This window comes from Saccostrea cucullata, unplaced genomic scaffold (assembly GCF_032062105.1).
Source record: "Saccostrea cucullata isolate Sc308-1 unplaced genomic scaffold, CSIRO_AGI_Scuc_v1 ctg6947, whole genome shotgun sequence".
NCBI classification, from domain to species: domain Eukaryota; kingdom Metazoa; phylum Mollusca; class Bivalvia; order Ostreida; family Ostreidae; genus Saccostrea; species Saccostrea cuccullata.
This window is the reverse complement of record NW_026933395.1, coordinates 1,837-15,785: the sequence shown is the minus strand read 5'-3', so window position 1 is coordinate 15,785 and position 13,949 is coordinate 1,837. Positions and strand designations below refer to the sequence as shown.

The window sequence follows — 13,949 nt, the reverse complement described above, 5'->3', positions numbered from 1 at the left end:
ATGCAACTTGGTTATGTTGACATGCGAGATAAATATGTTGACATGCAACTTATAAGTTGCATGTTGACATAAATATGTCGCATGTTAACATAAATAAGTTGCATGTCAACATATTAATCTTGCCTGTCAACATAAATAAGTTGCATGTCAACATAACTAAGCTGCATGTCAACATAAATAAGTTGCATGTTAACATTAATAAGTTGCATGGTCGACACAAACAAGTTGCATGTCGACATATTTATCTTGCATGTCAACATAACTAAGTTGCATGTCAGCATAAATAAGTTGCATGTCAACATAAATAAGTTGCATGTCAACATATCTATCTTGCACGTTAACATAAATAAGTAGCATTTAGCATGTTGGATGTCACATGTGGGCGATATTTGAGATTTTTGAAGATTTCTTATAATATTTATTTGATTGCAATTTTCTTGCATGTCAACATTTTTATGTTGCATGTTGACATAACTATCTTGCATGTCATCATATTTATCTTGCATGTCGACATATTTGATAGAAAAATAACTTGCACACAAGGGGCAGAAATATGCCACCATAGCTTTTCCATTTCATTATGTGTTTTTTTTTTATTCAGATAGAAAGTTTTTTTTTTACTTTAGTGTGGACGCTAAAAAACAAAAGAAAACAAATTGCCTAGCATGCAATATTACAAGTCTTGTTCTGTAACTTCGAGATTCCGAGAAAGTGTACATAACATTGTATTAACATCAAAGTACTCAGAAGTACAGAGAGCCGGGCTCATTTACAGAGTAGAATGGATTTCTTACATGAATCACGTTTATATTCTGATGAAAATTTATTTTAAAACTATCAATATAGTGATAAGACACTGACAGTGAGTTTTTCAATCCTAATACCACGGTCCGATTTTGTCAGAATCAGAATTAATCTGGTACCGCAGCTGAATGTAAACAAACAGGCCAGTCTGGTTCCCTCTCCTGCTTTAATACCTCGTATGTGTAGAGAACTACGGTAACACTGATTATCAAAAATCCTTACGCTAAGGAACTATGTTCTTTGACTTATGAAGTTTTCAAAGTCATTACTACTAATGTTTATTTTATATAGATAAAACTTCGTTTTATTTTTGTTGCTTTATTCAGCGTTTGTATTATCTCAAAAGCGGTTGAGAGTAAGAACTATATTTTTGCACGTAACTTGAAAATGGCGACTATGGGGTTAACATCCTTCCTTGAACAGGATCACATAAGCCGGCAATTGCTCTTTGAGCAATAAGCCCGGCTAAAAATGGTTGAGATGCCTTTGAAGAGAGCCCAATTAGAGCCGTAGTATTAAAGGATGTACCTATCTGCATGGCCTCATACAAAAAAAAAATTACTATCACTAGTGCTATACAAATTATTTAATCATTGCTTTAGACAAATATGAATATGTACATTTCAACACAATTTACCTAAATATGAAAAGCCGCGATTGCAGGTAAGCTGATGCCATTACATTTCCATTTTTAATTTTTTCTCTGTGATAACTCTTTGAAAGTTAGTGAAGTTGATTTCTTGATAATTCTACCGGATTGTAAATTAGACAGGTCAATAGCTAAGTTGGCCAAATATGCATGTAAATCTCGTGCGGCTGTCTTTTTATTTGACGTCAGTGGGCAAGGACTTTTGAAAATTGGCATGGGAGTCCTCATGTAATTTAGATCCATGTCTACATTTTTAAAGTCTAAATCTACAATTTTATTTCACAATGAAATGAAAATATAAGGAATCACTGTCTAGTTAGTATAGTACGCCAGGGACATCAATTATCGTTGATGCCCTGGCATATTATACTAACTAGACAGTGTTTCCTTAATCAAATGCATGTACAATACATATAGATTTCGTCAAATGACTGCAATACACTTATCGTTGATCAAACTATACATTTTTTTTTTTTCATTTTAGAACTTTTCAAAAATCTGAGTTGGAATCCAGACAATCGTTAAATAGACATATTATTGATTAATCTGACGAGTTTTGATCAACTTCAGGAATTTAGAAAGTTCATTATTTCAAACCATGCGCAATGATACAATTTAATTTTTTTTCGTAAGATTAGAAGTCGAGCTCATATACTAAAGCATGACATGTGACTCTCGGCTATATTTTTTCTGTCAAGCAGGTGAAAATTTGTATTTGGGAATATGATCGCGAATGGTCAAGTCATTCCGACATTTGGAATCTATATTACAGAAACCAATTTCTATAACGTTTTTGAGATGACGTTCGATTTGTGTGTGTTTACCCCCCCCCCCCCCCTTCCCCAAAAAATGACATATATGTCTATTATTCCTCAGTTCAGCAGCATTAATTTACCATTGCTGCTTTTGATACAGTCTGATTTACTTGATAAAAAAAAACAATAAATATAAATATAACTAATGATTTTTAATTTTTAAATATGGAATAAACTTTCTCAAAACACTTCATTATGTAAATGAGCCTGGTGTTTCATGTTTCTCCGCGTGTGGTAGTAGAAAAGATTTTATTATTTATGATTTAACACTGAGGAACCAATTTTATACACCATGAGTTCATTTACATGAAAGTAATATTTATTTAAACAATAAAATGCTTTCTTTGTTTGTTGTTACTGGAATGAACGGAAGCAGCTGTTGCAGAAAAAATACATAACCCGCGTAAGCGGGTTATGTAAATTTTTTCTGCAATAGCTGCGACCGTTCACTCCAGTAACAACAAACAAAGAAAGACATTTTATTGTTTATATTTATATCTGTTTAAATTATCATTTTAAGTAGGATTAAAATATTAATTATTGTGTTAATGATGCGAACGTCTTTGTGCGTTTCATTGATGGAACGGCCACTGATCAAGAAATCTGTACAGGTGATATGCCTAATGTAGTTCATGCAGGGATGAACGCAATGGGTTTTCTTAAGAAATAAAGAAGAAAATATTCAGTGGATGTAAATATTCTATTATATATCGGGATTGATTTTTTTTTTTGCGAGGGGATGGCCCGCGGTGCCCTAATTTTCGGACTGGACTTCTCTCTTTTTAATGGTATTTGAGGGGAGGCATTGTAACAACACAACAAAGATGTACTTAAAAATGTTATTAATGTCTAGAAACGTACTGAGTTCGAGACCCGCAACGACAAATTACATTATCATTGAGTCACGCCAACTTTGTTTTGAAGCGTCTTAATTATTAAAATGCTCATCAAATTCTGGAAAAATGAGATAAATAGTATATTTAAAAGTAATTAAGTTATGCATATTTGCATTAAGAAAGTACCAGGTTATATAAGGGTCCGTTTTCTCGTATACGGCAGTTATGTATTAATAACATTTAGTATAAATATTATTTTAAAAAAGAGTTGGGGTCTCTTTTGTTCTATCTAAAGTCTTTCCTTGCAATTGCTAGCTATAGGATTAATGTTTGCTTACTTTATTGTACTGATATTAAAATTATTGGAATAAATATGATTCTTTTATAAGCGTTTTCCTTACATCCTTTTACCCTGGTTAAACAGGTGCTTTTTCATTATCAAGTTGACGCTTTTTTTCTGACGCAACTATTTTACGTCTTTGTTGACGTCATAGTACGGCATCCTTGACGTTATAGTCGTAACGTTATTCGGCGTCGAAAGGGTTAAGCTGCGTGCAATTGTGTTTGTTTTTTATAGTGTGTTTTTTTTTAATGTCGTAATATCTGGTAAACAGAATAAGATTTCGCCTATGATTGTTTCGGTATAATAAAACACTTCTGGAATGGGAACTCTGGAAATAGCAAATTTATGGTTCCCCTCGGGAGGAAACTATTTCCCTCGACTGCAAACATCGGCGGGTTCGCCGCCTCTGGAAATAGTTTCCTCCCTCAGGGAACCATAAATTTGCTATTTCCCTCGTACCCATTCCAAAACAGTTCTGTATAATATTAAGAGTATCTTGAAAGATTATCAGTAAGTAAGGTACCTTGTGTATGTCCTAAACCCATGGTCTGTTACTTGAACTATTCAGACATACCAGATTTTTCTCCAATAAAATATGTACAGTATGATAAAATTTTAACCTCAAAACATATTGCACATTTGTCCCTTAAAAGGTATCTTTGCAATCATGTCATAAAATTTCTGCTATTTTGAAAGAAACCTTATATTAGGTCTTTAAAAAATTCACAAACTTATTTTACAAAAAAGAACCGCATTTTGTTCTTTAAGGTATGTCATTCATGAAATTTGTAAAATTAAGGAATTTTTGAGGAGTATATTTTGGATAACTACTCATATAGTGTGACTCAAAATTGCAGAAAATAGGGGGTCAACGTGCATCTTACTGATCTACTGTACAATTAAGTTGACCTTTTTGCACTTAAATTTCATCTCTTGGGTTAATTATGTTCCCCAAACGGAGTTTGGGAACATATTGTTTTTACTCTGTTTCTTATTATTATTATTAAGTCTTCCGTTCACAACGGAAGACTTATAGTGTTTGTTATATTTTCTTTTTATTATTAAGGTCTTCCGTCTTCACGGAAGACCTTATAGTGATTGTATTGTTTCTTATTATTATTATTATTCTTTTTTTGACAAAATTTTGTGGACGGGATTTCTCGAAAACTATTCAGCGGTTTTTAACGATACTTTCACAAAATATGCGTCTTTACATGAAGTTGTGCAGTCTGTAATTTATTTTTGAAAATTTGCTTCCGGTGCCAAGTTATGGACGATTTCCTGATTTTAAAATGCGATTTTGTCGCGCACTTTGATCGAAAATGGCTGAGAATATGACTTGAAGACTTATTGGAGATGATAGATCATGACTTTGTGGTTTGCAGAATCACCTTTTCGTGAGTCGTCAGTACTTCCGGTCGTTAAGAGATGAAATTAAAAAAATCGCATTTTTTCTAACTTTTTTGTTTTTCAATATTTTTTATTTATTTTTTGTATATTAATAGAAACCTTTCTTATTATGCTTACTATATAATTTGTTTGAATATTGATAAATCTATACTCTAGATATTAGCATTCAAACATCTGAAGCGGGTCCAAAATGGCGGCTGTCTCTGTCAACGCCGACATTTCGCAATAGAGTTTTACGGAGGCAGCTGAGCGTTTGCTTGAACGAAAGTTACATAAGGATAAATGAAATGTAATGGAATACTTGGATTGTCACGTCGTGTTTACGTTGCAATTCTGTGTCAAACTAACGTCTTCTATAATTGGTTTTGACTGGTTCTCAAAGTAGAAAAAGAAAAGACTAAATGTGCAAATGAAATTCGATACCTAATATCTTTTGTACACCACGGAAAAACAGATCTTAAATCATACTTATAAGTTATACTTTCTCAAAAAAGAATATCAATTCATATTGTAAGTATAAATCTTAACCACTGTTTTTCCTATGCACATTTGTGTCATATTAAACTAATAAATAAGACAAAAATAAAAAAAAACGATTTTTTTCTAAAGATCGCTTTATGGAGTTTATTTTAGCATTCTTGTCTCAAAGACCTGATTCAAGTTATTGAGTATAAATGATATCTGATTCCTTGACCGCCGTAGGGCGAGCCATGTTTTTTCGGCGAAATGTTTCAACTATTTTCGATTAACTTATTTGGATAGTTCACTTAAGGGATAAACAGGAAATTGAAAAAAAGTTTAAAAAAATCATAACCGTTTTACCGTTTTAGTGCTACATGCATATATACAATATGGAATTTGTAAAATGTTTTTAATATACTTTCTAAACTTCGAATCTTAGGCTATAAGAACGTTCTTTTTTTTAATTTCATTGAGGCTATAGCACCTTTTTAATAGAACATTCCAAAGAAAAGGCGCGAAGATTAACTCGTGGCGTCTGGCGCTAAATTTTGAATAGTGACCCGCCTTTCATAATTTTAAGAAAGAAGCACTGTTTCGTAAGCATATAAAAGTAGATATAGAGTTGAAGTCCCAATAGCGTAATATTCAGTGCGTTGGAATTTCATGCTGGCGACTTGGGTTCAATCCCCCTTGTGTGCAAATCTTTTTTACTTTTTCAACTCGATTTTACGTTTTCTTTCCGGAATCGGACGGAAGACCTCTCGTTGCTCGCAACGAGTTTCATCTAGTTATTATTATTATTATTATTATTATTATTCCTCCCAAATTTTGTGAGCGCGATTACTCAGAGATGGCTGGATAGATTTTCACAATTTTTCTCATGTAAGTAGGTTGATATATGAAGTTTATATAAAATTCCGTTTTTTGAAAAATTCACTTCCGGTCCGAAGTTATGGCCGATTTTCCAATTTTAAAATGGACTTTTGTCCGGCAGTTTTCTCGGAAATGGTTTGAGGTAAAGATATGAAATTTACAGGAGTATTAGATCATGATATTCTATTTGTTTTGAAGTTGTTTTCGTGTGTTTCCAGTACTTCCTGTCCGAACCGGAAGTGAATTTGTTTTTGGTCATTTTTTGATTTTTTTGTTTTTAGATATTTTCTTAAGATATTCTTATGTAAAACAGACATTTTTCTACAAATACTAAATATATAATTTGTTTTTAAATCAGATTCCGCATTTTGTATATTTTTGGTACCGAAATTTTCTCTATTTACGTAGTATGTATAAGGTGGGCAAAGAAAGATAACTCTGACCTGTGAATGAGAATAGAACTTTCGAGATAAAGGCGGAAATAGTATTGATGACGTTGGAGACATATATACGCTCTCCAGATCAACATATTTACACATTCAATATTCTCTCTTTTGCATGTTACTTAATTCACTATATGCATATTAGTTTAAATTTGGCTGTGTAGTGTTAGTCTGTATATTGAAAGTTTTTGATTTACAAATTTATATCTAAAAAAAAATATCCGTTCTGTGTCAACTAAGCACTTTGAAGAAAATAATATTGTACGCAGTTTACATTACAGCGATGTATATACAAATTATTCTACAAAAATACTAAACATATTATTTATTCAATCGGATTCTGCATTTTGGAGATTTAAGGTTCCGTCAATAAATTCATTTTCTCTATTTACGTAGTGACATTCCAATGAGCAAAGATAGATAACTCTGACTTGTAAGTGGGAATAGAACTTTCGAGATAAAGGCGGAGGTAGTATCCATGACGTCGCAGACGTCTATATCCACACTTTTCACATAAAAAATAACTAGACTTTGAGTTTCCATATCCACTTCTGCATGAAAGAATACGTTGGTTACTGCTTTCAGTATATGCATAGTTTAAAGTTGTCAGCGTAGTGTAAATCTGTAATGTCTCTTATGATTATATTTAAAAAAAATATTCTTAATTCATTCTGTAATTTGAATGCGAAATTATCCCGGAATCCGAGTTTTATTTTCGATTCTAAAATATTATATGTACTCAAAAGGGGACTGAGAGAAAGAAGAGTAGGTGTAAAGCCTTTAGAAATAAATTGATATTTGCAACTTAAAAGAAAGAAAATCAATCTTTAGATTGGATTTGGTTTTAACACGTATATTTCATTGATTAAAAGTCTTATAGTGTTATTTATTATACATGATCTATACTTTTATATAACCGAGAAGTTATTAAAGATGAGAAAAAGCGATTCTTGGATTTTTGTGAAATACTAGTACTCAAGGGGTTAACATTATGTGAAAGTTACGCGTTTCTGTGTGAAATAATGCTACGCTAAAAACATGATACAAAGTCTGTTGATATGTTAGATAAAGTATACGAATGAACACAATTTTATGCAATGCTATATAATTATATGTATGTACATGCAACCTTAAGTATTTTCCTTTTAATTCATAAAACATAAAATTACCGAGTATGTAATTCTTTTGAAGCCCCCCCCCCCCTCTTGATTTTATTCGGAGACATTTTGCAACTATAAGCCTTTGAATTATAAATTCGTTATACAATTAAATCTGGAACATTTGGTTATAATTACCATTAACATGTATACAGAATTCATATTCTATATTCTATTTTTCATTACGCAAGATACTGAAATTTACATGTCTGAGAGAGAGAGAGAGAGAGAGAGAGAGAAATTCCCTTTTAATCCCGATTATCCTATCCATTTACATAGACAAAAAATCAGTTCTATATCAGTTGTACCCATTCTTTATTAAATATTTTCTGATTTCATAGTCCGTCATAATCACTCTCTGTATATTTTTTCTGCTTAAGAAGTATTACACTAAGTGCACATGTATTGACCTGTCAATCAAAATCACCGGACACTGTATGCATTGCAATAAAGTTGTTCGAAATGATTTTTATTAAGTATGATCTTTAAGAAAATCTGATGCAACAAATTTGAGAAATGAAAAAAAAAATAAAAACATGACTAGAGCATCATATATCTGTATTATGGACTTCAGTTGTGGGACGTGGAGACCGGTCCGTCAGATGAGATCGTTAAAATCGAGGTCCCGTGTGTCAGATGGTACTGACTCAAAAAGATTTTCCTCAATGCTCAATGGCGATTGGACAACATTTTGCAGTCTCCACCGGCGAGTGGAGGCTTCTCCATGTGAAAAATTCTCGAGAAGGAACTTTAAACAACATATAATCAATTAATCAATTGCTGAGTAATTCCTGTAGTTGAATAATCTTTCTGCTGACAAATCTCGATAGTATTACTGTAAAAATCAACGACTTTACGTTTAATGTGGTACTAACTTAGTTCATGACATTTTTATAACACCATCACAATTGTGCCAGAACATAAACACAGTGAAGTTTATGAGAGTACGGTGTTCGTTCGTCCGTTGGTTTGTCTATGATACACGTGTAGCTCTTATGAGTGCCAAAATGCATAAGAACAAGATTGGTCATGAAAATCAAAGTACCTTAAGTACTGAAAGACCTTTTTGCAGTTTTTTTTTTCTTTCAGAGTACATATGATATCTATGTTTTTTGCAGAGAAAAAAGCAAATTCTTACAGATTTAGAAGAACGGAAGACTTATTTGTTGCCATGGCAACAAGATTCTAGTTTTTTTTCTTATTTGTTCTCCGGTACTTTTTTGTCCGCGAGTGTTCTCAGAAACTGTTCACCCAACTGAGCTAAAACCTTTTTAGGGTTAATAGGTGTGTAGTGTAGGTGTGCGGAACGAAGGTCATTTTGCGCGCATACGCCTGCACGTGCGTGCGCGTGAAATGAGTGAATTGACTGATATACTTAATATAGCTATAACTTTGACATTTTTTGATGAAATGCTTTGAAACTCATTATATAAGGATATATTAAAAGTGTTAATAATGAGACACTGTCAAATTAGCATGAACTCACGCGCATGCACGTGCGCTTTCCTCTGATTGGCTGAAACAAAAATCTCAATATCTCTTTTGTTTTCCGACGAAATGCTTTGAAATTTTTAACATTGTCATGAATTAGGATATCCTACAATATAATATGGAAAAAAATTCACGAAATCACGCGCATGCACGTGTGCTGCAATCTGATTGGCTGAAAATTTAAATGGCTATATCTCCTTCATTTTTGGACGAAATGCTTTGAAATTTAAAACATAGTTATGCATTAGGATATCCTGCAATATGATATACAAAAAATTTCTAGAAATCACGCGCATGCACGTGTGCTGCAATCTGATTGGCTGAAACTTTAAATGGCCATATCTCCTTTGATTTTTGACGAAATGCTTTGAAATTTAAAACATAGTTATGCATTAGGATATCCTACAATATGATTTAGGAAAAAAAATACTTGAAATCACGTGGATGCACGTGTGCTGCAATCTGATTGGCTGAAACTTGAAATGGCTATAATTCCCTTAGTTTTCAACCAAACAGGATGGGATTTAGAACGAAGATAGATATAAGGGCCTCCTACAAGAAGGTATGGTCATCATGTACGCGCACGCACGTGCGTGCATTTAGAACGAGTGAACTTGAAAATACACTTGAATGAGTGATTTTTAATACTTTTGGACTAAATGCTTTCATATAAAGTATATTTAAACATATAGAAAGTGTAGATAAGATTATATGATCATTATGCACGTGCATTCACATGGGCACGCATGCAATGTTAAAATTTGAATATAATTGGTAACCTTTTGGGAAAACGTTGTTAAAGTAAAAATTGCACTGATGTTGTCTTATTTAATAAGGCTTACAGGGAATATGGAACCAAAAGGGAGTTGGGGAGCATTTGGGGAACATCTGTAACGGTTCCCGTTACAATTAGCACTAGTTACATTAACCTTTATAAATTTTTTTCAAATGTAATCATGGCAAAAAATATAGTGTGAGAATTATATCAATCATTGAACAAATCGTGCAAATTAATGCGCGTAAATTACTGTGCGACCTTTTTGCACTAAAAGTAATGTATTTGGGGTATTAAAAAAACTAAATAGGTAATCAAACATTTTCTTATATCAAACTTTTTACGACTTCCCATACAAAAAAAAGTACATATAGGCATATCTTTTTTGTGCCAATTTAGTACCTAATGAATGCCTACTACAATTGTATTATAGGTTCAGAAAAGGCATACCTATTCTGTAATCATTCACAAGTATTGACTAGTTTAAAATAATGAAAGAAAAAGAAAAAGTTGGGGTCAGTGATGTTAATTTTGAAATATTTGTCAAAATATGTGATTTTCAGGCGAAAAATGGTGAAAATTTTATCTTCACTTCTTTTATATAATTAATTATCGTCATTTTTTGGCAAAGTTTGTTGAGGGAAGGTGTAAAACTTGTTCTAAAAATATAAATTAAGACCTATATTAAATATTCTTAGCAATATCATAACGGAAAATATTCTCTGAGTAAAAGTATGTGACGCTAAAGTTCCAAGATATTAATTAAATGTGCAGATTTGCAGAATTTTCTGCTTAATATCCTTCCACCACAAGAAATAGTCCCACATAAATCTTGCTTCTTTTTAGATTTTTGAGCAGGTTTTTCATTGAATGTTAAAAAATTTACATTGTTGAGTTTAAATTTGTTATAAAAAATGAATTTTAATAAATTTTTGGAAGTAAGAGGTTCTGCGTAAATATTTCTAATAAAGTGCCGCGCCACAGCATGATACGCCCGTCAAAAAAATTACAATTTTCTTGAACAGTTTAGGTGCAAGAAAATCACCTCAACCTTGATTCTAAGATTTCGATGATTTTTCCATTCCTTAAAATATTTATCCATCCCCTGTGATGTAGGCATCAATTATGATAAATCATCGATAGATTTCTGTGCTGGTTGTGTTAGACCTTGTCAAATGCCCATCATCAAATTAGTCTTAACAACTTAATCTATACCAAATTAATTTTGAAAAGAAAAGGCTGGCCATCAAATGACATATGTTATAAACTGACCAGCAGTTCTTCTGTCTAATCCCCAAAGGGTGCTTAATCAGAGCGACTGAGACAGCTAGCCTTCCTACATTGAACTCATTAATTAATCTTTAACTGGATGCTTGTCTACTCATTACTACCAAGAGATGAATGGGTCTGCACTATCTACTATAAATTTTTTTAAAAAACATATAAAATACTCAAAGATATTTTTGGGGGGTTGAGATTTAATTTCCGACAGGTTTTAATATGTAATTCATATGGACATGCTGATTCCACCCCACCCCATAAAATTAGTTTTTAAATTAATAATATTGCATAATATCAGATTAGTCTATAATGCAATATCAAATTAGTTAATTTAATTACTTTTCATCAAATTCATTTTAAAACTTAAGCTAGTCAACAAGAGCTGTAGTCTATTTTTAATCAAACAGGCTTACCCATTTGCCCAATACTCAAGGGATATAGATAACACCAATGCTCTGTCAGTTAGCTCCTCACACTCAAAACCCATTAATTTCTCTCTAATTTGACATGCAATTTTCTGTTATCAAAATTCTTCTTCACCAGTGCTTGATAATTACACTCATGGGAGAGGTAGGATTTCTCTAACATACATTATATTTGTTATAGATTGCTGTCAAGTATATGCTTTAAAAAAATATGTATTTTCTTGATTTAACACTTTTTTAATAAGGACAGTGCAATACTCTTACATTATTTGGGATGTGTAAATGAATAGTAAAAAGACACATTTTTTTTTTTAATTTCACTTAAATTAAAGGTCACAGTGACCTTGAAATAGGTCGCGACACACCTTCTACCTAAGATGCAAAAACTGGCCAAGTTTGATGATTGTAAGTCTTATGGTTTTCCTGTTATGGGCCGGAAAGGATTTTTCCATATTTGGCTATAACTTCTTAATTAAAGGTCAGAGCGACCTACTTTTTGTACGCGACACACCTTCTACCCAAGATGCATCAGATGACAAAGTTTGATAATCCTAGGCCTAGTAGTATTAAAGTTATGAGCCGGAAACGAAAAAACTAACAGACAGACGGACAGACACGAAGCCTATAACATAATACGTCCCGTCTTAAGACGAGCGTATAAAAAGCTGACGAGTGACATACCTTAACTCAAGTTATCACTAAGAAATAATTTCTCTTCAAACTATACTACAAGACCTGAACATTCCAAGACAACATCTAGAAAGCAAGTAGCAAGATTATTAAGTGACACAGATTTAGGATACCTCTTTTTCTGGCAGGTTGAGAGTCTTCTTCTATCCCTTCTGGCTCTGATTGGCTGTTAATTGACTCATCGCTGATATCTTCATCTACATCTTCCTCCTCCTCCTCTTGATCATCTTCCTCTTCTACGTCTAATTTGACCTCTGGGTCGTCGTCACTGTCACCCTCTGCACACACATCTCCGCTGGCCGATATATCCTTCAGAACACGCACTGCCCTGGAAATAAACCAATTAAACTTTAACCTCTGTCATTCATTAGACAGTTTTAATTTTTTTTAAAGCTAATGAGTTATATAGTTGTTTCATTTTCAGTTCAGATACAGTATATGTTCTTTTTCTGCTTGGAATAAATTTACACTTTGTCAAGGTAACAAAATTTCCACTGTAAATTGTCAAAGCATAACAAAAGTTCATGATGACACAAAACAGCATCCAAGCAATCCCCCATCTTTACAAATTAAACTTCATTGTGATTCCAAAAAATTATGATCAAATTGGAAAATGTTTGCAGTATATAGACAATAATGTGAAAAAATCTTTTTGTGTCACCTGCAGAACAGAGCAAAACTTAGGTTTCACTTTGCCCTTTGTCTGTCCATCTTTCACACCCCATATTTTGGAAACTGCAAGGGATATGAATTTGATATTTTCAAATACTGCCTGGCAATTTAGGCTTTATTTTTTGTAAAATACCATGGTTATCAATCTTGTGACCCTTGAACTTGATCTCTGTGTTGTTTATCAAAAAGTTCCTGGTGCTGATCTATAAACTCCAGCATGTCAAGTCTTCTGAGCTAAGTGAACTCAAGTGAGCATTCACAGAGTATTAACAAAGTGAAGACCACATAAGAAGTGAACTTTACTAAGGAGTGGACATTTAGTTTGAACAAGGTGATGATCACATGAGTGAGATTATTGAACTTTTACTTCATTAATTTATGTTTGTCTTTAAAATTTAATCAAACCAGAGGCCCAGGGGTCACATCGCTCACCTGAGCAACTGGCTAGGTAAAAGCAAAAATTAGTTCAGTATTGAAAAGTTTAAATATATTATAAAAATGGGGTCTGGGGAGGGGAGGGGGGTATTTAAACAAACTTATTAATCTTCACTTCCTTAGAATGGTTTTGTGACACATTATGGTTTTGTTATTCATAAGATGAAAATTTTTATTGATATAGCCTTGTATTCATTTTTCCACTTTATGGCTCCTCTATTCTCCTGAATTTCAAATCTATGTTACCTTTTTCATGCTTTTAAATTGATGATTAATATCATGATGGCTTTGTGAAGAATTTTAACAATTTTTCTTATGTATTCCTATGTAAAACCTTGATCACCCATTGTGGCCACACCCTTGCCCAAACAAAATGAATCTTTCCTTT

The 13,949-nt window shown here is 32.7% G+C and overlaps 1 protein-coding gene across 1 annotated transcript in view; it reads right to left on the bottom strand.

The window, feature by feature from the left end:
• The window catches only part of LOC134238165 (general transcription factor 3C polypeptide 2-like), a gene marked incomplete at its 5' end in the record, with an annotated part of 51,965 nt that extends 39,183 nt beyond the window's left edge, over positions 1 to 12,782 (bottom strand). The window contains one exon of the mRNA XM_062720279.1: positions 12,568 to 12,782. Coding sequence (XP_062576263.1) covers positions 12,568 to 12,782 — 215 coding nt within the window. The remainder of the gene's footprint in view (positions 1 to 12,567) is intronic.
• Positions 12,783 to 13,949: the final 1,167 nt, after the last annotated feature.